General features: G+C 37.3%; 4 protein-coding genes across 8 annotated transcripts; 2 read left to right on the top strand and 2 right to left on the bottom strand.

The window, feature by feature from the left end:
- Positions 1-845: 845 nt before the first annotated feature.
- On the bottom strand, positions 846-4,845 carry LOC140763079 (cyclin-B2-1-like). Of its 2 annotated transcripts, none has more exons than XM_073101119.1 (12): positions 4,552-4,845; positions 4,359-4,415; positions 4,175-4,268; positions 4,019-4,072; positions 3,892-3,937; positions 3,643-3,795; positions 3,378-3,518; positions 2,385-2,474; positions 2,059-2,280; positions 1,708-1,806; positions 1,431-1,609; positions 846-1,325 (listed from the first exon to the last, which is right to left on the bottom strand). In XM_073101119.1, the coding sequence occupies exons 2-12, from the start codon at positions 4,411-4,413 to the stop codon at positions 1,178-1,180; spliced, it is 1,281 nt and encodes a 426-aa protein (XP_072957220.1). In that variant the 5' UTR covers positions 4,414-4,415; positions 4,552-4,845; the 3' UTR covers positions 846-1,177. The 2 variants fall into 2 exon arrangements, with proteins under 2 accessions (XP_072957220.1, XP_072957219.1); XM_073101118.1 differs by having other exon boundaries at positions 4,359-4,423; positions 4,552-4,844.
- A 1,731-nt stretch (positions 4,846-6,576) lies between these two features.
- Positions 6,577-11,914, bottom strand: LOC140762793 (uncharacterized). Of its 2 annotated transcripts, none has more exons than XM_073100746.1 (14): positions 11,786-11,914; positions 11,582-11,660; positions 10,859-10,969; positions 10,545-10,642; positions 10,360-10,454; positions 10,134-10,289; positions 9,922-9,994; positions 9,765-9,810; positions 9,566-9,675; positions 9,258-9,365; positions 9,098-9,157; positions 8,617-8,678; positions 7,444-7,759; positions 6,577-7,234 (listed from the first exon to the last, which is right to left on the bottom strand). In XM_073100746.1, exons 1-14 carry the CDS (start codon positions 11,864-11,866, stop codon positions 6,974-6,976), a joined length of 1,656 nt encoding a protein of 551 aa, XP_072956847.1. In that variant the 5' UTR covers positions 11,867-11,914; the 3' UTR covers positions 6,577-6,973. The 2 variants fall into 2 exon arrangements, with proteins under 2 accessions (XP_072956847.1, XP_072956848.1); XM_073100747.1 differs by having other exon boundaries at positions 6,579-7,234; positions 10,134-10,270; positions 10,371-10,454.
- Positions 11,915-12,129: 215 nt separating this feature from the next.
- Positions 12,130-16,256, top strand: LOC140763355 (ubiquitin domain-containing protein DSK2b-like). 3 transcript variants are annotated; one of them, XM_073101510.1, is made up of 8 exons: positions 12,130-12,538; positions 13,837-14,574; positions 14,664-14,875; positions 14,949-15,062; positions 15,134-15,192; positions 15,503-15,531; positions 15,645-15,734; positions 15,830-16,256. In XM_073101510.1, exons 1-8 carry the CDS (start codon positions 12,316-12,318, stop codon positions 15,976-15,978), a joined length of 1,614 nt encoding a protein of 537 aa, XP_072957611.1. In that variant the 5' UTR covers positions 12,130-12,315; the 3' UTR covers positions 15,979-16,256. The 3 variants fall into 3 exon arrangements, with proteins under 3 accessions (XP_072957611.1, XP_072957609.1, XP_072957612.1); XM_073101508.1 differs by having other exon boundaries at positions 15,488-15,531; XM_073101511.1 differs by lacking the exons at positions 15,645-15,734; positions 15,830-16,256 and having other exon boundaries at positions 15,454-15,522.
- A 2,252-nt stretch (positions 16,257-18,508) lies between these two features.
- LOC140762490 (catalase isozyme C) lies at positions 18,509-23,160 on the top strand. The gene is made up of 8 exons (XM_073100335.1): positions 18,509-18,668; positions 19,225-19,321; positions 20,522-20,799; positions 20,973-21,749; positions 21,838-21,927; positions 22,222-22,289; positions 22,371-22,464; positions 22,854-23,160. The coding sequence occupies exons 1-8, from the start codon at positions 18,654-18,656 to the stop codon at positions 22,911-22,913; spliced, it is 1,479 nt and encodes a 492-aa protein (XP_072956436.1). The 5' UTR covers positions 18,509-18,653; the 3' UTR covers positions 22,914-23,160.
- The last annotated feature ends 530 nt before the right edge of the window (positions 23,161-23,690 follow it).

Genomic DNA, 23,690 nt, shown 5'->3' with positions numbered 1-23,690 from the left:
ATGCAAAGAGTGCTACTCAAATCTTTATCGGAGAAGAGGGATTGTTCACTCATGGCTGCTTTTTGAGCGAAGAAAGAGAATCTAACTGTATGAGGATGGGACTAATAAATAGGTATTATCTAATCAAGGGGCAGAGTAATAATTGCAAATTAATATTAAATTGATTTGTTTAAAATGTATGGAATAAGAAGAGAAAGAATTTATAGATTAGTATACTAGAATAAGTAGACTTAATCTTTTCAATCAAGCATAAGCTTATCCCTATTTTCTATTCTATCGAGAATTCAGATTCCATAAACAATTATTCTTATTCCATGAGTGAACAAAGAACTAATATGTTAGCAAAATCTTATAGATGAAATCATCTTTTCTAACAAATGTTCTCCAAATCTTCCTTATATAAAATAAACAATAAAAAGAAAACTTACATGTCTTCCTTGATAAATATTCCATCCTGAAGTTCAAATATCTGGAATTAACAGACCCTGACTTTTCACATATTTATAATATATAAATCAAGTTTTTTTATTAAATATGTGCAGAATTTTTTTAAATAAGTTCTCATTTCTTTTTTCTTCTAGGTTAGAATGAGTTTCATCTTCTCCCCCCACCTTAATCTCAATCTCAAAAGTAAAAAAGGAACTCCATCTACTCCATCTTGGGTAAAATATTTTGGTAAGAGTATTTTGGGTTGGGTATGGTGTTTTTGATCGAATGAGAGAAGTTTGATAATTCTTTTATGTAGCTAAGTTAACATTGAAGTGTTTTTTAACATTACTTGATAAAATAGAGGGCTCGATTTGTAAGTATTAAAAATGCAGAATACAAACAGATGACAAGGCAAATGCAAATGCAAATTTCCCTTTAAATTATTATTTGCACACTTGGGGCAATGGTTTCTTTACAAAAACCTCAACATTATAATCCAAATAAACCAATTATGCCACTTCCAAAACAAAGTTAATCAACTGGTATAATATCAAAGTTAAGATCAGAGAAGCATAATATCAGATAAAGAGAGAGAGAAAAAAAAGAAGACACACCAAAGCACTCACTGATCACAACTTCTGCAACTTCTGTTGCAACCAATGATTGTGGAACCATCTCATATGTACTCCTTGAGTTAGGGTGTTGTTGTTGCTTCCAGTAAAATGTATTTGGTTAACCCGAGGTAGTGCTAGAGTGTTGTTGCTTCCAGTACAAAGAGAGCTGGTTGAGATTTCGCTGCACATCCATACTTGAAGGTACTATATTTCCTGTGCACCCCAGTGAGCTTGCCAGTTCCAGCCTTCTGGTGGAAATCTACCATCAAACGAGAGCACTCACTACAAAAGAGAGAAGAGCCAAGAAAGGGAACAAAAGAGATTATGAGTTTCAAAGTTGTTACAGTTTGAAGTACTAATGGGCATAAAGATCATAAAGAACTCAACAGAAGCTGCTCCTCTGAATAGCTAGTATATAGCTCACTAGTCTTAGTCCAACTCTTGAAACCTTTGAGAGAACACTGAGCAGTGTAGATTGCAGCAGCAGCGAGCAGTGAAGGATAGAACTTAAGCATTTGGTACTCAACCAGACAAAGCTCGATGATGAAAAATGAAAGGAGCTCCATCTATTCTCATATCATAAACAAGAGATACATATGAAATTGCTGTTTCATAGAAAATTTAATTTCTTCCACCAACAACCTTTAACCAGAGTGTTGTATACCTGTCTATCGGACTGAGCCGCCTTAAGAAACCTTCTCATAAAAACATAAGGAGTCGGCACAGACATGTTGAATTGCAAGGTGTTGACGATCAATCTTTCCTGCTCAAGTAAATCAGGTAAAGTAGATGACATAGACCACAAGATAATTTGTCATAAATCCATGGTTAATATTCATTGGTGGTGGCTTCATATTATTTTCTACCTGTCCTACTCATCCAGCAACAGGAGTTTAGAGAGCATATATTACTTACTGATTAACAGTAATGAGCCAGAATAACAAAGCAGTGAAGTTAGTCGTCAAGCTTATGGCAATGTGGAAAAAAGACAATGCACTTCTTTCATAGTCATTACCATTTCAAGAACTTCTTGTCTTGTGTAAGCTCTGTCGGAAATTAGGATAAGATCCTCAACAACTGGGACAGATACTTCCTCATACTTGCAAGCGAGAAGCATGGCTGTAATTCCCACCAACTGGAGCTTCTTCCTTACAACCGTCTGCTTTGCTAAGAATCTGTCTATGATATTCACAGTGAGAAATAGAGTCTCATCCATTAGCTCAAATTTATAATGCACCTGCGGAAGAAACACAGGAATTTCTCATCCATAAGTTTTTGAATCGAATGATGAGAAAAGAAGAAATTTTTGCTTTTGGAATATGAACAGTTGTTAGCAAATACCTCTATGAGCCAGTCAATGAGAATAGCTCGCATCTTTTCATTGATATCAAACTGGTTGGACATGTAGTCAGGGTGGACACAACCAGTAACCTGCATATGGTCAATTACTTTAACTCGACTCCGATCACCTTGCTAATGAACGTAAATTGCATAGTTAGGCTTTTTGTCAATCAAGCAGATCAGAAACAGTTCTTCTGCTTTCTTATCAAGTATAAGTTGTTCATATATCTTCTTTATATATATATATAAGTGCTCGGGTCAAAGGAATCTTTTTGAATGATTCCTATGAATTCAAATACAACAAAGATAAAATATCTTTGTCCTGGGGTCTATTTCAGGTACATACAGGAACTCTTTTTGTGTCTCTTTATGCCCATAAGTTGTTGGAGATCCTAGTTGAGTTTCGTAAAAGCAAAATCATACAAGAGGATGACCAGAAAATGGGGAATCTGAGCAGACGATTTTATAAGTGATGACAAATTTATCTACCACTTTGATTTATCTGACATTTCTAGTGACTTAATTTAGATAATATTATTCCTTTTAATTAAATTATATTATCCTTTTACATATGGACAGGAGAGACACCATAGTTTTCTAGGTACAAACTCTTAATATCTAGTGTTGGACAATTTATAAAGTGCTTTTCTTACCTATCTTTTGCAGTGGAACTGTGGAATGGTCTTTACTGGACCCAAGATGTTTATTATTCTATTACCCTTCTTTCTTCTCCTTAATTTTATTTGAATTTGGGTCCCCATCCATCTCTTTCTCAAAGAACCTAGCATAGTTGAAGTCTATTGGGAAATAATAAACAAGGGAGATGACTTTTTACCCCAGTTTTGCCTGTTCTTTATTGCTGTTTATGAAAAGCCAATCAGACTAATTACACAAATTTATTGTGTTTAAAGGAATATCTGGAACAAATTGATCAGAGTAATTAAGATAGACTGAAGAAAAAAGTAATGGTAGAATCAAGATTGGAAAATCCACCTCAGTTTGTCTGTAAAATCTGTATATCTCTTCAACATAGTCAACAACTGCAAGTGGATTATTAGAATCAGATCTGTCAATATCCAGAGTAGACTCCATAATAACATCCTCCATTTCAACCTCCTTGAACTCAGAGTGATCCTATAGTATAAAATACAAGTGAAGCGATGCATCCATGAAGTATATAATCAATTCAGAAACTGAAAACCCTGGCAAGACACAAAATTTTACAAAAGAGAGTGGAAAATAATAGCCTAACACCTACCATTTCTTCAATTTCCTCAACCATAGGCAATGGTAAATCATCATCCATAACAATGGCAGTAGAACTACTCAAACTGCATGAACTCGAAACAGATGGAATAGGTGGTTTCCTACTCCGGCCGAGCTCCGATTGCTCATTCTTCAAATTAGTTTCCTATGCCAAAATATTGTACCAACATCAAAATGTTCTCCGAAAGCAAAATAGATGATATATTTTTTTAATTTTTGCAATCTATGTTTGAGGAATTACCTGATGACAAGATTGTGGTTTGCTTGCTAAGGAAGCAGCAAATTTCCTAAAACCAATTCATCAGCAAATACTTTAACCAGACAGAACCTAACAAGAAATAGGAACAACAAAAATTGTTTCTCCGAACCTTGTCATAGGGCGGCGGGTTATGGCTGGTTTATGCTCATCAATACTAGTCTTTCTGGAAATGAATAAAGATCCAAGAATTAGGAGTAGGAACTATCTTATGATACACAAGTTCTTATTCGTTTTACAGATAAAATTAGAAGATCAAATAGATTACTCGGTTAATGGTCTCTTATTCACCGCACAAGGATAGGGAGGAACGCCTGCCAAATTCCTTATATCCCTCAAAGCTCTGCGATTCCCCATCTCCGCTGTAAGAGAGTTAAGATATATTAGACGAGGTATCACACACCAAGATCAAATTCTTGGAGTGATCAAACAAGAGAAACAACAAAGATTACCTCTGAAACTGGTGTTTTTTGCCATAACTCGATTGTTCTCATCAACTCTATCCATTTCTAAGTACCTTCCACAAAATAACACACAATTCAAACACACATATTTGAAAAGACCTGTGATGATATATAACCCCACAAGAAAGGAACTCAAAATCCAAGATCCAAGAAAGACCCAGACGAGAAAATCGATCACAACCTTCACCGTCTCGCTCCAATTCAATCCTCCTCCCCCCTCGAGATCCCAAGATCGTCCAAAATTCTTTTCCAAACGAGAGGAGAGGTGAGCTGAAGAGGTCAGAACCCCATCGAGTGATCCTTCGATGGGAATTTATTACCCACCTTTTATCTCTCTCTCTCTCTCTCTCTCTCTCTCTCTCTCTCTCTCTCTCTCTCTCTCTCTCTCTTTCTCTCTCTCTCTTCTCTCTTCTTTGGGATTTGGGAGAGAGAGAGGAAATTAAGCGCTCCGAGAAAAAAGAGAGATTAATTTTTTTTTCAAGTCTATTCGTAGCAGGAAAGGGAGGACGTAAAGAACGGATAAATGTCCTTAGATGCGTTTGTTTCCCCAAATTTAAAACCAACGGCTAGTGATTACGAGCCGTTGGATCTAAGCTGGAAAAGGGAGCAGTAGGGTTTGGTTCGCGTGGTCTCAACGGTCACCTCCCCCATGTGCTTTCAAAATTTTGAGTCTCCGTACGTCTCTCGCTTCCTTTGAATCCTTCTCCTCGTCGGTGGGTGTAATATTTAGTTCTTAGTTTCCGGTCTCCAGTTCTCTCTTTAATTCGTTTTCCTTGAGAGGTCGCGACTTTTCGCTCGACGCGTGTCGGTCACGTCATTCCCTTTCCCTCATCGGACGGCTCCGATTCGCCGGTCCCGGTTAAGGGCCTTAACCCCAAGGTTTCGATCCGTTCTGACAGCAATGGGGCCGGTTGATTTGAGCGTGTCGGGGTGCTTCGAAATACTCGCATAAAGAACCAAAGAATTAGACTAGAAGCCAAAACTGTTGTTGGTGGGTCCCACCGTTTAATACTAGACATGAAACTGGCACTTAGTCTGGAATTTGAGCATTGGCATGGCACAGAGAGATTCTTGGTTTGATTTGGACGGCTTTAACGTAGAAGACGTGAGGAGAGTTAAATTAATTAACTAAATAAATGAAGTCCTACGCGATATTTCCTCTTCTGGAGGAACTTTCCCCATGAGGGGCGAAGACGACTGCAGATAGGTAATGAATGCAATAACTCATTGATTAATTTGTGGCAATATTATCCAAATATTTCTTCTTCTCCTTTTCTTCTTTCAAATTATAAGGCAGCCATGGCTGGCAATTTGATTTGCTCGAGACATGGATATAATACCAATCTTGTCTCAATACTTGGCGTTATCAAGCTGGATGCCAATCAAGTCAAGTACGGCTTGAACAAAGATTTGTTTTAAATTTAATCAAGCTTGACCTTATACTTTAATCACATCTCATTTGTTTCTATTAATTGAGCTAATCATCCACGATAGAATATATATATATATATATATATATATATATATATATATATTACCTCAAGCAGCCACTGAATATAAATGCAGTTGCAGGTGATAGATACGTCAAGCAATCATGACGTAATTTATATAAATTGCATTTCTTTGCAACATCTATATACTTAGACGTCTATAGCATGAGTCCTCCTGGCCTGATGAAATGGTATTAAAAAAAATGGTCTCACCTCGAGAAGGGTGCCACAGCAGGAAGAGATGAGTTGAATAATCAAAACATAAACAAAGAAGGGATGAAAGACTTAAGTGCGAACAGGTCCACATAACAACAACCTTCTTTCTCTCTCTCTTTCTCTCTCTCTTTCTTGAACATGCAATAGATCAAGTGAGTTAGAGAGGGACCACTTGTTCCACATTTGATTAAGAGAAGTAAGTTTCAAAATCACGACAGAGAATAGCACTAGACATAGATGTTAAAAAGCTTTTTCTCTTTAATTATGCAGGCATATAGGCATCTGCAGAGTAACAGTTCAAAATTTGAATAAAGGATTGTATACTATTGCAATTTAACTTCAAAGACACTCATTCATAGTGATGGTAAAACATCACGCTGCATACTGTTTTGACATGAGTTTGAAGCAGCGAGATTACTTCCCTCCTATACGAATCTCCAGTTTAAAAAATGTTTAGCTCTTTTACAGACGAGTTATATTTATTTCTGTCACTTAAAGAATAAATTAAACTGCATGTATTAATCAAGAAACTCTGAAGAATTTTGATAGGCATGTCATCTTTAACTCAACACAATTATCCTAATCATACATGCTCCAGTACTAAATTTAACAAAAATGGAGCTCAAAATTACAACATGAGGTACAGCATAATAGAAGTTGACTACAGGGATGTAGTATACAACAAGAAGAATGCTTACTCTGTTACTCATTACAGTTTATATCTGATGCTATGATGCTAAAAGTGGATGCAAAGACCCCTTGATGACCTTGCATGGATGTCTTTCTTCTCAGAGAATCAAAGTTCAGACATATTTGGACCAGCCAGAGAAACCTACAATGAATCATCTGTGAATGTCAGCACACCAACTGCTTCCATGGCAATTTCCCTATATTAAACTATTTGAATAATGAAGAAAGTGGAGGATGACTAGTCTGCTTTAGAGTGACACTCTGAGTCTGCCTATAACTTAGCTCATCATTCATTGCATCCATGATGATTTTTCCAATAGCAAATCTGGTTTCATCAGGATCCCCCTTCTTGAGTAGATTGTAGTTAATGTCATATCTCTCTCTTTTCTTCTGATAAGATGCTATGTCAGTGTCCAGGACATCAAAAAGTTTGGACACATTCTTCCCCATCTTCTCTGATACAAACACCTGAAATCAAAATTTTCAGAAACTGCTCTCAGCAACTGCCAAGTAAATATCCATCAATTCCTCAACTGAGGGGAGAAAAAAGCAAAAAGAAAGAGAATAAGTAAAGCATCAACAAGAGTCTGACCAAAATTCAGCAACATAATGAAATAACAAGCCATAGTGCCCAGGCTAGAAAAAGATAAGAAGAACAGACACTTGTATATACATACCAGTCCTAAACACGAAGAAGGCTCTTGATATCTAGCCAAAAATCGATGAAGAGTGTCTAAGCTGGTCAAAGCATATACAGAAGATTTAACCAACGATGCTAGATGTGATACTTCTTCCATGAGTAGCTCATCTGATTTAGTTCCAGAAGGCACAATAGTTTCAGGAACAAATTGAACTGAATTCTTGGCATTTTCTCTAATGAACTGTATTGCTGTAGTCCATGTCCCGTAGTACAGAATTGAGGAGAAAGCCCAAACCACCAGAGAATCTTGAGGGTGATCAACAAGTGCCAGATGAAATGCCAACAATCCTAGCCTGTTGTTGATGTACAAAGCAAACGAAAGGACAAATATAAATCACGAAATAAACAGGGCCAGTAAACAGACGAAGTCCATGAGTAACCAACTAAATCGAACAGACGTATTATATGAGCATCAAATGGCCAAAATGACAATCAGATAAGTTTCAAGTAAACAAATTACGACAGCTACTATTTTCAATATCAGAGTAGATCTTCTGAATAAATTATGCATATAAAGAATAGAACTACAATAAGAGTTTAAATCTGTGGCATTACAGAATTTCGAAAATGCAGATAATTCTAGAGACATAAATATAAATTGAAGAACCAACACTTTTGTCTCCTGAATCCTGATCGGATCCTCATGTACAGAACAAGAAGCCAAAAAGACATACTATAGAACAGATGGATCAATTCTTAGTGCCTTCTATGAAACAAAGCTATATTTACAAAAAGGTTAACATTAGTTGATCAATTAGAGAATCAGCAGCAGTTTATCTACCAACGTCTTTCCTCATTTGCAAAAATTAAACTAAAGTTGACACTTTCAGTGTCGGTAAAAACTTAATAAAGAGAGATGTAATGCAGATAATAGAGAGCTAGTTCGACAAGAGAGATGTATCTCCACCTTGAGTATTCAAAAAATGGTCCTTCAAAGAATTAGAACACAAACACTAAAGTTTAAATGCAAGTTGCATAGCTTTCTGTTATGGTGAGAAGCAAAAGAGGCATGTTGTAGACATAGTCTTCTAACATGAACATGCAAGTCAATGTAACTTATAGTCTTCTAACATAAACATGCAAGTCAATGTAACCTTTTGTTACGAGTGACCAAAATGAAGGCGATAATATTTGCATATAGGTTTCTTACCACAAAGCGCAGTCACATGGACGGTCAGCAGCAAGTAATTTATCAACACTGGAAAATAGCCTCTGTAGAAGCACAAATTATACTCGTAAAGAGCTTTTATATAAATACTGGTCACATCTAATAGGAAGCAGCATAGAATCAAAGCCAAAATGAATATGCAAGTAAATTTATGGGATACATTTTTATTTCAATAATGTTTATATCACAAATCAGACCACTACAAAAATGACAAAGTAGAAGACGCTTATTCAGTCAAATAGATTAATAGATTATTAAGTTTCTCAGTTAATTCTTGACCAAAAGAGCAAATCACTGAAAAGCTGATCATAGATTTTCAAGTTATCATGCATCCCATGAGACAAAAAACTATGGGATTGCTATGGGCTATACAACAATGCAATCTATAGGAAGAGCAACTCAAGAAGCCATTAGAAAAATGTCCAAGAAATGATGGATATCTTATCACAAAACAGCTACTCACCATGAGCATATTAGACCTTCCATTTGACTCATCTTTGGTCTGATCAGCCAGATATGCTGCCTAATGTACAAATCAGATTATGGAAGAACAATTTATAACAATTTAGCGAGAAGTCCTGAAATATTATTTTAAAATAAGCACAAGTAGCATTACCACTCACATGAAAAGGGAGAAATATCGGAAGAAGTCGATATTTTTGAAGTAAATAAATAGAGGACACAGCTGCTCCATATGCCAGCATGAAGTTCAATTCCATCAGCAGCCTTGACTAAGCAACAGAGAAGAAAAGGATAAACGATAGAAAAGATGGCATAAAGATGTTGTGTCTCAGTGGAATAAACAACAGGTTATAAAAAAGATAGCTGTTAGAAAAGTAAAAGAGGAATATTGCATTAGTGTATATAATTGAGAAAAAAATAGATATAATTGAAATTGACTTCAAGGTCATATATATTCTCTTTCAAGTACCTTGTCAAGATATATTATGGATGACGAAAGATCTTGAATAGCAGTTGCAGTCTCCTTAGAAAATCGAAAACCAAGGCGAGCAACAATTCTCAAGCCACGCAAAATTCTAGCTGTGATTGCATTTTTTTATATTATCTCCAATTTCGAAGTATTACGAAAATAAATGAGAAGATCTGGAATTAATAAGACAAATACCTACCACAATCCTCCTTGAATGATAAATGAGCTGGAATTACAGTAGACACCTGCTTGATTCCAAAAACAAACATAGAATGCACTGTTGACGAAATATCTTTGAATTAATGCAAAGTGCAGACATTCGGCTAGAATAAGCTCACTAATAAATGAGAACTTACCTTAGATGTCCTTATGTCACTTATTCCGTTAACATAATCGTAAATGGTACAGTCAAATGGGTCAAAGAACAACCTGTTATACAAAAAATTACTAACATCAGAACAAATCAAGTGAAGTCCTAGCAATAATAGATTTAAAGGGGCCCACGACTAAACAGCTAAGCATGTAACCAACTTTTCCATTATTAGTGAATGTACATCAAAGAAATTACCCATTAATAGTAAAATCCCGTCCCATGCAATTTTTCCAGCGAAGAATGTCTTTCTTGTCGCAACTATGTGATACTTCAGGACAAACTAACTGTTGCCTTTCTTCAGTGTACTCATTCTTGGTGCTAAAACTTGATACCTGAAATTGCAACTGGCAACTGAATCAGGATTTGGCATCAGAATTGAAAAAAGCAAAAAGAATATGACCACAAGGGCATAAGTTGGAACCTTAAACAAACCTCAACTATGGAGCCTAGAACGTGAACCTGGCATATTGGGAAACGACGCCCTACAATTATACAACGGTGAAACTGTTTCTTAATCTGCATCAGAAATAATATCATATTAGTAAGGAAGACTGAGCATGATGATATCCAAATAAATCTCCAAATACACCAGAAATTTTACAAAACCTGTTTAAGACTGGCGGTCGTAACCACATCAAAGTCTTTTGGTATTCTCTTCAAGAGCAAATCCCTCACACACCCACCAACAAGATAGGCTTCAAATCCTGCACAGAGTATCTATCAACAAAGCTACAACCCTTATCAACCATGCCAGCAGTGCATACATTATATTATGATGATTCAAAATTGATGGCAGACTCTTTGATATATTTTGGTAGCTTTAACCAGTTGTGCTAAAATATTTATCAGAAATAACATTTGAAAAGCAGTCCTAGAAAAAAGGTGGTACGGAGAGAATCTCTACAGAAACTACTATGCACCTTTTCTTTTAAGGACTTTCAGAACTGTCCATGTAGGAGAAGATATCGTTGACCTGCTAATACCGACAGTCCTTGAGTCCACCGTCTTCCAACATGAAGGATCAAATGGACCTAGCATCATAATGTTAAAGCAATTAATTTAGCAGTACTGGCCAAAATATATGAATCTTGAGCTGTTGCCAGAAGCTCGAAGTAGTAAGTTAAGATTACAAGCAGCTAATTTAGCAGTACTGGCCAAAATATTTAATCTTGAGTTGTTGTCAGAAGCTCAAGTAATAAGTTAACATTACAAGCAGCTCTCTTCCTGTTCTTCTCCATTCACTTATGCTGCAGCTATGGTACCTTATTTTTTTTACATCAAGTATAATAATAAAGTACCTTTTTTTCATTGAACTATTCATAAAAAGTCGACCAATAGACTGAATAAGAATAAGGGCTACGTGTAGAGAATAACGCGATTCTATCTTTGGTTCAACAGTTATGGCTAGTTTCAGATATAAACTTTGCATAGAAACCTGGCATTTCTCCAAGTGCATAAGACGTTGCAATATGCTTCCTTTTTGACATAACAAATGTGAATGTGACGTGTACGTTTAATTCAAATGAGATATAAGGGCTACAGATTAATCCCAAACCAGCACACCAACATGTTCATATCCAAAGTAAAGCTTATATGTGAGCCTATGCTTGATCAAGAACTCCACGAAAAGGAAGAAGCTTTACCTTTTCGCACCAGAGAACGAGGATCGGAATCTTCAACAGCAGTGCTGTCGAATCCTCTCGCCGATGTATGGCTCCACCTCTGAGAGAAAGACGAAAAAAAGAAAGACGTCTAATACATCACCGAGCTATTCGACGAAATGCCACAAAGAGATAAACATACGAGGATCAAAACTAACGAGAAACATAGAGCACAGAGGGAGAAACCTGGAGTTCGAAGATCAAAACCCGGATACGAGAGACGAAGGAAGGAAGGAGAAAGGAATCCCCTCGCCCGGACAATGCCATTAGAGCGGGGAGGTCATCCTGCGATTAGCTCGACCGGTGCCACTGCGCTCCCAGGCGAGTGCCATTTTATAGGCATACACTGATTCACGGCCCTAATTAAACTAACTGGGCCTTATGCACGACTAAAGCCCAATATGAGAAAACCAAATGGGCTCAATTGAACCACCGTCGGTAGTACCGAGCTTCACATGGATTGCACGTGCAGGACCTCTACTACACGGCGCCACCTAAATCCAGAGGAACAGTAAATTCTGATTCGTTTTCCCCTCATTTTGTAAAGCCAGTTTGGATCCCTTGCCTCGTTTCGCACCTCGCGAATCCCTTCCTCGGGGGGCTTTAATTAGTCGGCGTTCTCGAAGCTTCGCACAACTCGTCTCTTCCTCCCCTCCTCCCGAGTCGTATAACATCCATATTCGATTCGCCTCGGCCTAGGGTTAGGGTTCGGCGACATGGGTGGCGAGGGCGATTCCGGCGACGTAGGTGGCCGTCCCTCTGCCACTGTCCACATCCGGTCGTCGAACGGCTCCAAGTTCTCGGTGCAGACGGATCTCGAGGCTACTGTTGGGGCTTTCAAGGCCGTCGTCGCCGGGAGCTGTGATGTGCCGGTAGAGCAGCAGCGTCTGATCTATAAGGGTCGGATCTTAAAGGATGAACAGACCCTCGCTAGCTATGGTATGCCCCATTTGTTTTTTAATCTGCCGTAGTCTGGGTTAAATTTGGATTTGATCGTTGTTGTTTCTTGTTGATTTGCCCTAATCTGATAACAATTCTGCCTATAAATTACCTTTCGCGTCGCTCGTTGCTCTGTAGGATGTGGTATGCTATAAGTTCTCTTTTCTTTTCAATTAGCTCAATTCGAGAATTTTGAGAAGTTGAAGTTTTAGATCTCGTACTCTTACGACTCTACCTGATATATTCTTATTATTTTATCGTGCTTAGGTAGTTCTCAAACTAGACTCTAGAATTCTAGAAAATTAGTGTTGGACAACATCTCAGTTAATCGGCACTTCATTATCGTCAAGGTTAACTACTAATTTTGCTTTTGGTGACATTTTGCTACGACTGCCTTGATGATGTAGAGCGAAATTTGGTGAATGCTTAGCTTTCTCTATTGGTTTAATTATCTGAAAGCAACATTTGTGGAAGAGTTGGATGATATCTGAAACAATGCTGTCATAGATACTTACTTTCAGTTGGAATGTTTAACTGGATATATCTTAGAACTCTCATTGGAATAATCTATATAATGCCCATTGCACAAACATCTTTCCCTGTATATTTTAGTATATTTTATCTCTTTTCTTTATAAATTATAAATCACCTTAGTCTTGTCAAAGTTTATTTTTTTATTGTTTAATCAATTGATAAGCTCCTTTGATCAGTTTTTGGTTCCGCTATTTTGGATAAAATTGTCTTTTGTTGTTTTCCTTCCGCTTCATAAATGTCAGAGGTTCTTCAATCAAAGTGGAAGAATGTTATGATTAAAATTAGCTTAGTTGGTTTTTTTACAAGAAAAAGGTTAAACATACTTTACTGGGTACCAATTTGGATAGAATCATTTTTTGCCGTGACCACTTTAAGAAACTTGGTTAAGCAGTTTAGTGGTTTACTGATTTTATCTAGTTTGGTTATTTGCAAATTTCCTTACTCCTTTGGCTGGTCTGTTCTTGTCAGGATGACAAAATGTATATTAAAATTGACCCTTCCTCATCTTCCCTTCTTGGATCATTAATTTTCATGACCCTTTTGAAACTATGGAACTCCTTGTTTTGGTATCTCTGAATATCTACAGTGGACTTTTGAGCATTTGGTGGAACATTCTGCTGAATTAATGAGTTCTCTAGCTTTGTGGTCTGCCTGAGGTTGATCTGCAATTTGGAACCCAATAGAATTTCTGTTGGCAGCAGACATCTCATATTGGTGCTAGTTTAACCTTCATTTTGTTGATTGATCGTTTACTTTCTTTACAGGTGTGGAGTCAGATCACACCATTCACTTAGTTCGTGGTGCTGCCCCATTAACTACATCAGCTGCAGCAGCTACAACCAACCCAGTACTCGGAGCTTCAAGAACTACAAATAGCAGTTCAGAAGCTGGTCTAGGTGGCTCACTCTTTCCAGGTCTTGGTGTTAATGGGTTGGCTGGTAATGGGGCTTCAGGTCTTTTTGGTACTGGACTTCCTGGGTTTGATCAAGTGCAGCAACAGCTAACTCAGAACCCCAACATGATGAGGGATATTATGAACATGCCTGCGATGCAAAGCCTTATGAGTAACCCTGATCTAATGCGTACTATAATAATGAACAATCCCCAAATGCGTGAGATCATTGACCGCAATCCTGATCTTGCTCACATCCTTAATGATCCAGCCATTCTTCGTCAAACTCTGGAAGCAGCAAGAAATCCTGAACTCATGAGAGAGATGATGCGGAACACAGACAGGGCTATGAGCAACATTGAATCTTCTCCAGAAGGATTCAACATGCTTAGACGCATGTATGAGACTGTTCAGGAGCCTTTCTTGAATGCGACAACGATGGCTGGGGAACGTGATGCAGGTTCAAACCCATTTGCAGCTCTCTTGGGAAACCGGGGTACAACCCGAACCAATGATCCATCAGCAAACTTGCCAGCTACTGGTTCAGAATCTACCACAGGATCTCCTGCTCCAAATGCTAACCCACTTCCCAATCCTTGGAGCACAAATTGTAAGTTTCATTTGCTCCATGTTTATTTGTGTGTTCTGTGTTTTTGTTTATACATTTTCTGCATAGTTACTGAGAAGTTAATTGGACAGCTGGAGACTCCCAGTTGGGGAACACTAGATCAACCCCTGCAAGTGGCACTAGAGCTACTGCACCTGGTGGGTTGGGAGGACTTGGTTTACCAGACTTGGAAAGGATGGTTGGCAGTACACAAGATTCATCCCTTGTAACTGAGGCTATGCAAAATCCAGCATTATTGCAGATGATGCAGAACTTCTTTTCTGACCCACAGACTATGAACCAGGTATAGTTGTATTGTTTTATGTTTTGCAAACCTAGCACGAGTTTTCTTACTTAAAGTTTGTTGGTTGTGCTAGATGCTTAGCTTCAATCCTGGTACACGGAGCATTCTGGAATCCAATACTCAATTAAGAGAGATGTTCCAGAATCCAGAATTCCTTCGCCAGCTTACTTCTCCTGAGACCTTGCAGGTATTTGTGAATTTCATAGAATAACATGACTTGGGCATTTTTGGACAATAAGTAACAGAATTTTCCTGCAGGAATTACTATCCTTTCAACAGTCATTTTTGTCACAGATTGGACGACAACAGCCAAGCCAGTAAGTAATCACACACCTACTACACTTATATTAGATTCCTCTTTAGTTTATTGGTGTCAACTTCAGTTTTTCTCATGTTAGACGGAAACATGGTGGCAAAATCTTAAATCCGCAGAAAGGGTTTTAAAAAAAGTCATAGCATGTCTATAATCCTATATACATTTACCATGCTTTGGTATAAATTTGTCCTATCCTGTTTTTATTCCTTTATTCATGTGATTACCGAGGATCTCAACTTTTCTTGTTGCTATTTATTTGTAGTCATTCCCTTTTTTTTCTTCGGTAAACCTCATAGGCACTATTCTTTCAGGGAACAGAACCAGGCAGGAGGTGGCACAGGTAACTGTTATTTGCTTTATGATTTTTGGGATATTCTCTGCATTGTCCTGCTGTTTTCTTCTTAGTCTAGTTGTATTCAGCAGTCACATTGTGTTATACATGTATGTATGTAGGTATTCCAAGCAGTTCTAGACTGGAACTTTTAATGAACATGTTCAGTGGATTTGGGGCTGGAGGTCTTGGCATTCCTAATACATCTAATGGTGCCGATTTTAAATTCCTCTGATTTTCCTTTTCTTGATTTTCAGTTAATTATTTGGCAAACTGTTCAATTGATGAGCTCATATCTATTGTTCAGTGCCACCAGAAGAACTTTATGCAACTCAACTAGCTCAGCTTCAGGAAATGGGTTTCTTTGACACTCAGGAGAATATCCGAGCATTGAGTGCTACTGCTGGTAATGTTCATGCTGCAGTTGAGCGGCTTCTAGGGAATCTTGGTCAGTAACTATTCACCAATTATGTCTTCATATTTCATGTCAGCCTTCATGGTTCACTCTTGTAAGGCCAGCCAGTTTCACCTTATTGCTGTGAAGATGCCAAAACACAGATTCAGCTTCTGTTTTCAAAATGAAATAAATAGAGATATTGGTGGAAGAGTCTAAACTTGCATTGGAGGTTTTGTTATGTCTTTTAGTTGGGATGATGTATCCGTACTATGATTGTTGTACATAAACATATTAAAATCTTTTTATCTTATTGCCTGTATGCACCACCTTTTGTTCTCTCTCATGTGATCCTTACTCAGCGTGCGAGTGCATTATCTCCAGTTACTGTTATAATAAATTTAGTCAAATTGGTGTTTGAGGGAGAGTTGTATTACCATATAGATTACAGTAGATACATTTATAATTTGTCCCCTAGACATGAAAGATGGGCCAATATCTGGACGGGACTGGAGAACTTGCAAGGGTTGCAGTGTGGGTTTTTTAATTGACTTATAACCCAATTCACCGATCCCCTACCCACTTATAGTTATAACAACCTGGAACTTGCAAATTCGATGTCGCAGTATTCTGGTACAAATTCCTCTGCTATGTCAAAATCTTCTATCTTTGGAAGACTGGGGTTACTGTGATAAAGTTGTTTCTTCCATTGTCCATTCTTTACCTGGCAAATATCTATTTGGCATCGAGTATTAATCTGTGGTCTCAGTAGCTTTGAGCAACTGCTTGTATCTTGCTTATATTTTTGTTCAGTTGGTAAGACTGTTGAAAGTGGATGCGAATCCAAAAGGAAATAAATATTCCTTTGGGGGATGTTATGAGTGACCTCTGTTACTTGGCTCTTGGGATATATTGGAGCCACCGGCCAGAATTTTTAGGTGAAGGACCCCTCGTACTGTCATTTCGTATCATTTAAAAGAAAAAATTGGGCATATATATCTCTTAGAATTATTTAATAGTATCACTAAACTCTCTTCGCTAGATAAATATTTTTGACTAGTTTGCTATATTTTATTAAAAGTTATTTTAAATTGGTTAGGGATATTAATTTAGAATTTGATATTAGACAAGCAATGCTACTAAAGAAGAGAGAAATAATTTTGTCTAGCTATTAGGTTAGTAAGGTCTTTAAGTTTATGGTATTTATCGAAATTTGTAATAAAATGTGAAGGGAGAAAACTTAGTGATATATTTAAATAGTTTAAAAGATATATTTATTTAACAGGGTAAAAAATATATAAAATGATAATTAAGAAGGTCAAGATATAATCATTCTAAAAAATTATTCGTCCTTTTATTCTCTCTAAGTATTTTTCATTGCTCGTCGGTGGTATTCCTTGGAGAAGCTCCTCTGTGGCCCAGCTTCTCCGCCAGTGCAAGTATCTCCTCCTCTTGAGTCATGGCGTCCACACTACCATGTCTTCTATATTTTGGACCCACAACTACCCCGAAGTGCTGCAGTTCCACATCCATCTAAGTCGAGCACACATACCGAACAAAAGGCCCGACGTGGATTTTAAAGTATACATCCACGTCATCCGGAGACCAGTGGCTATGGGTTCTGTTATAGAAAAGCCCAAAGGGATAAGGAGCTATCAATGCCTGGCCTTCATAAAAAATGAACAGGGGATAAGCCAGCCTAATTTATATTAAATATTTGTGAACGTAGTTCCTGTATTCCTTGGGATCATTCCCAGATTTTTATCGCGATAGGAACGAATGATGCGCGAGATGCGCCGCGATGGTGCTGGATCCCGTGTGAACATCTTCGATGCCTTCTCGATTCCCGAGACCCACCGTTTACGTAATAGAATATAATTTTATTTTTTTTAAATAAAGTGTTGTTATAAGTCAGACAAGTTGTTTGATCAAGTTGGTTATAATTAAATCTCATAGTACGAAGGCTGTCGACATGGCAAGATAATAGTCTCTTGCTACGTAAGGATAATTACACTATTTTTTTAATCTATTTTACGTATACTTTTAATCTCTTTTTTTAATCGTATTTAACTATAAAAAATATTATTTATAAGTGTCATGTTAAGAATAAAATAAGAGGGTTAGAGATTTTTCATAGTTTTGAGGATTAATATGTATCAAAGAAAATAAAAATAAGAGAGTGTACTATAGAAAACAGAAGGTATTAATGTAATTATTACTTGAAAATTATGCATTAAGTCTTTTCATCTTAACGGACTAAGATCCTATATTGTAGGAGTAGATGATAAAGAAAAGAGCCATATATTAGATAAGAAATTAGATCTGCTCATCTTAATCAAATCAAACATATATAAATTATATTGTTATATAAACAAAAGAGTATGGGGCTCAGAGATACATACACAGTCTTTTACCATTATCTCGATTTAATTTGAACCGAATTCGCTTTATCTCGTACGGGATATCTCACGAGTGGAGCGAGACGGTAGTAGTGTTAAAGATGGACAAGAGGAGCGAATGGATGAGAACAAGCCATAGACCCGCTGATCGAGTGACACGTACCACCAAACCATCGTGGGGCCCAGGTCGATACAACTGGCCCGAGCCTCTCTTCAATCTCTCTCTTATAAATGCCCCTCCGGGTCGAGAAATCTCGCGGACGTAGTTGCGTGAGGTTTTCCCCGTTCTTATCTCCGAGGAAGAGCATCTCATTGCCCTCGTCGGTGATTTCGCTGCCATGGATCCATACAAGGTACCAGGTCCTGTTGATTAGTAAACAAATTACTTTTTAGTTGGCCTTTTGTTTTGGTTTCTAGCAATCTTAGGTATGTGGGTTGAGTGATGGTTTTTGTTTCTCTCACTTCTCTAATCTAGTCAGTCGTTGGGTTCTTTCGAAATCCGAGTAAAACTTTCGTCGGTTATTCCATCCAATTGTTGTGTTCCTTTGGTATCTGAGTAAAAGTCTCGGTTTCTTGTTAGGATTTTCATGTTGATCCCAAAGGAAATGTAAGCCTTGCTTGCTTTGATGATCTTAGGTCTCTCTTTGATTTTGATAATTTCGTCTTGCTTTTAGTTATTTTACTAGGTTTTATCTTTTTTTTCCTGTCTTAATCTGTGTTTGGCTATTGGTAATCTTGCTTTCTGTCTGTCCATGTCAAGGTCCGCCTTTGGGAGATTTTGGCCCACTTTGTTTTCTTTACCTGTTTTGCTTGTCTTATTAGTTATCATGCCCAACCTGAGGTGGGTTTATGCTTATGCGATTTCTGTTATTTAATGTACTCTCTAATTGGATTTTGATTTGCCTGCAGCATCGCCCTTCGAGTGCCTACAGTTCCCCTTTCTGGACCACAAATTCTGGTGCCCCAGTTTGGAACAATAATTCCTCATACACTGTTGGTTCCCGAGGTAATATAGGCCGTATGTTTATTCTTCTATGAAACAATTAGGTTTTCTTCTTTTATTTGTCGCAGGTATGGAAATTTTCGAATCATGCTTAACATTTTCACTATTTTCTAATTAACATCCTATTAAGGATTTTGAAACTAGACTCCTTTTTTTCCCAGTAATTTTTACATAACACCCTACTGTTATTTTTGAATTACTACCGTTAATTTTAGATTTATAGTTTATGTAACTCTACTAACTAAATAACTATTTACGCTTGGAGAATTTCTAATACTTTTCCATTTGAAAATAGTTGAGTTTATTTAACTCAGGATGTCATGGAAGTTACAAGAAAAAATAAGGGGTCTAATTACAAAATCTTTAAAGAAAAATATGTGGTCTGATTTGAAAATTTTCTATTTTTAAACATGGAACTTTGATGTCATAAATGGATTGGAGGCAGGAGCTTCTTAATGTATGAATATAAGTTGAAGTCATGGAGTCTGTTGGAGAGCTAATTTTTTTTAATCTTTTACTATGATGATTATTTCGTGTATGCTGTTTGAGTGTTTACCTTCCATGCATCTGAATTGTCAACTCATCTTGCTTTACAAGATTTTGTAATGTTTCAGTCATGCTTTCCATAAGTCAAGCTTTGTTACAACATTGTTTTCTTTTACTCTTGTTTATTACTATTTTTCATGACACGTAAACAAGATGCTTAATCATCATTGGAAATGGATTTTCTTGTATCATTTTCTGTGGATCATGTTCTTATTGTTCTAATTGGTTGGGTATCGTCAATCTGACATATGTCATTCCTTTGGTCATAAATAATATTTTGCAATTAAAATCTCGTATTCATATATAGGCTATGATCATGTGATGTTGCATGTTTATTAAATTACATTATGTTATGATAATGATATAGGTGACCTGATTTGTTTAGATTGTCTGTGAACTGTGCATAGTGTGCGTGCGATGTTCTATTTTATATTGCATAAATGTCTTGAGATTTCCAATAACATGATTCCTTCTATGGCTAAGAATTATTTGAATAATATTCCTACTCGAGTCTGGTAGGGTACTGAGTTTGTAGACGCTATCCTTTTCTTTTTGAAACTGCAGTGCTTCATTGCTGGACTTTAATTTAGAAATTATTGTGGGTTCAATTCTTCAATTGATATTTTAAGTTTAATGACGACTGTTTTCATTGAAAAGGGCCTATTCTTCTCGAGGATTACCATCTCATTGAAAAGCTTGCTCAGTTTGATAGAGAGCGCATTCCAGAACGTGTTGTTCATGCCAGGGGAGCTAGTGCCAAGGGCTTCTTTGAGGTCACTCATGATGTCTCACACCTCACTTGTGCCGACTTTCTTCGTGCTCCAGGGGTTCAAACCCCCGTCATTGTTAGATTTTCAACTGTTATTCATGAGCGTGGAAGTCCTGAAACCTTGAGAGATCCAAGAGGTTTTGCTGTGAAGTTTTACACTAGAGAGGTAAAAGCTCTTGCCTGTTTGCATAGGCTCTCAACTTACTCAGTTTGTCAAACTTTTCTTGGAGATGCAATCTTTGAATGCCATCACATTGGCTTGGATAGTTTTATGCCATTTGGTCTTAAAACTGAATGAAGATAGTCAATAATAACAAATATCCTTGTGCATGTTCTCAGGGTAATTTTGATCTTGTTGGAAATAACTTCCCTGTGTTCTTTGTCCGGGATGGGATGAAGTTTCCTGACATGGTCCATGCTCTCAAACCAAACCCAAAATCCCACATTCAGGAGAACTGGAGGATTGTTGACTTCTTCTCACACCACCCAGAGAGCTTGCACATGTTCACTTTTCTCTTTGATGATGTTGGTATTCCAGCGGACTACAGGCACATGGATGGTTCTGGTGTCAACACTTATACACTCATCAGCAAGGAAGGAAAAGCTCATTATGTTAAGTTCCATTGGCGACCAACTTGCGGAGTGAAATCATTGCTAGATGATGAGGCCGTCATTGTTGGAGGTACTAACCATAGCCATGCCACAAAGGATCTTTATGATTCCATTGCTGCTGGAAATTACCCAGAATGGAAGCTTTACATTCAGACCATTGATCCTGATCATGAAGATAGATTTGACTTTGATCCACTTGATGTCACCAAGACATGGCCGGAAGACATCTTGCCTCTCCAGCCTGTTGGGCGCCTGGTTTTGAACAAGAACATTGACAACTTCTTTGCTGAGAATGAACAGCTGGCTTTCTGTCCTGCTATTGTGGTGCCTGGTATCCATTACTCAGATGATAAGCTGCTCCAGACCAGGGTTTTCTCTTATGCTGATACCCAGAGGCACCGTCTAGGCCCAAATTATCTGATGCTTCCACCAAATGCTCCCAAGTGTGCTCATCACAACAACCACCATGAGGGGTTTATGAATTTCATGCACAGGGATGAGGAGGTACATGGTTCTGCTCTTTTCTAATGCTGAGATGACTTTTGCTTAACTAGTTAAAACCTTACATTCATGTGATGGGTTGTTTTTTCAGGTGAATTATTTCCCTTCAAGATATGATCCTGCTCGTCATGCAGAGAGGTTCCCCATACCATCACGTGTTCTGATTGGACAGCGTGAGAAGGTGAGTTGCAATAGAGACAAATCTATGAGCCTTTTGTATGAGACAATGATTATATATGTGTATTTTAAATTCATTTAGAACATGATTTTAAGTTTGTGTCCAAAGCACCTCCAAACTAAAATAATTTTTTTAATCTAAAAAATATGTTTGTTATTGTATATACAGGAAAATTCATTTTATTTTAAATCTCCGTACAACCAATGAAGTTCTAAGGGATGATTGTAAGATGACTTTGTTAATGACTTGTTTTCTACATATGCTAATAAATTTACTTTTCATGGCTGTACATTGCAGTGTGTAATTGCAAAGGAGAATAACTTTAAGCAGCCTGGAGAAAGATACCGCTCATTTGACCCTGCCAGGTCTGTAATCGTTGCTCTTAAATGTTATATAATGTGCACATAGGTATATATTTCATAAAGTTCTTTTAATCTCTTTTCCAGGCAAGATAGATTCATCCAAAGATGGGTTGAGGCATTGTCTGACCCTAGGGTCACTCATGAAATCAGGAGCATTTGGATATCTTACTGGTCTCAGGTTAGCCATGCAATTTCAATAACTATATATCTTATGTCTATTTTGCACAAAGCTAGAATGAGAGAGAAATCTGGTACACACCAGAGTTTTAGAAGAAACGGCAGAGGGATAGATTAAAATGTTTTAAGAATTTTCTATGAATTAATTTTCTTTTCTATAATATTCGTGAATGCCTGTAAAAACAGATGTTTTCATTCAGTTGATTTGAACTTGAAAAGGTACAGACTTTAGGGGCTGCTGTTTGTTTTACATTGACGTGTTCCGTATGGATTCAAAAGTTTACCAATTAATATCGCTTTTAGATGGAATACTTGGCCCACAAATTTTTTTTTTTCTTTTTGTGCGATTTTAGTTTCTGATAGATATCTTTTCTTGTGTGCAATGTGCAGTGTGACAGGTCTCTTGGTCAGAAGCTCGCCACCCGCCTTAGTATCAAGCCGAGCATGTAAGATGGTGCAAAGTGCAAACAACCAAAGGGTTTGCGATTAACAGAGTATTATACAGAAGGTGCCCTAGTGCTTGCAGTAAACAATGTTAATCATACTAAGGACATCTGAATTCATCGAGAGAACTTTTGGTATAAATAATATGCATGGAAGTATTTATGTTACTCTATTATCAGTGTAATAACATACTTGATGATACAATCCAACCTTTATAGAATGGAGTAAAAGAATGATTAAATCATTGTATTAATGTTGATGAATGATGGTTGGTCTATTTTCTGCGCTGATCTCTTGTTTTGTCGTTCATAGAATGGCTCACAAAATCCACATTGGCTGCACATTTATGATATTTTGGCATCTGTATTTATTTTTATCTTATTTTTGGATAAAAAGTGGTTAAAGAGTGAGCTAAGGTGTTTTTGCTCGTACTCGTACCAAACTTGATACAAGGTAAGAATGAGATTTACGGTATAATAGAGCAGTCGAAATTTGAATCTTTCTCCAAGACGACCACCTGAGAATCATTGGAAATCCAAAGGGAGTGGTGCCTCCCAACTTGGAAAGCTCCAATTCCCTCCAATCCTTCGTGAAGAGCAGTCGCTTCTACCGACAATCTCTGCGAATCCTTTATCTCTTCTCCTGAGGACAGAATCTCCTAGAAGAGGGCAGCAGACCAAAGATATGATATGCAATCAGCTGGGATTAGTGGGATAACTATATAAATAATAAATGAGGTGATATAAGTTATCCCAATTATAAACTAATTTTTTGGATTATAAA

Source organism: Typha angustifolia, chromosome 7 (genome assembly GCF_048772165.1).
Source record: "Typha angustifolia cultivar Huaian chromosome 7, ASM4877216v1, whole genome shotgun sequence".
Lineage (NCBI taxonomy): Eukaryota > Viridiplantae > Streptophyta > Magnoliopsida > Poales > Typhaceae > Typha > Typha angustifolia.
This window is presented reverse-complemented; position numbering and strand designations above follow the sequence as displayed.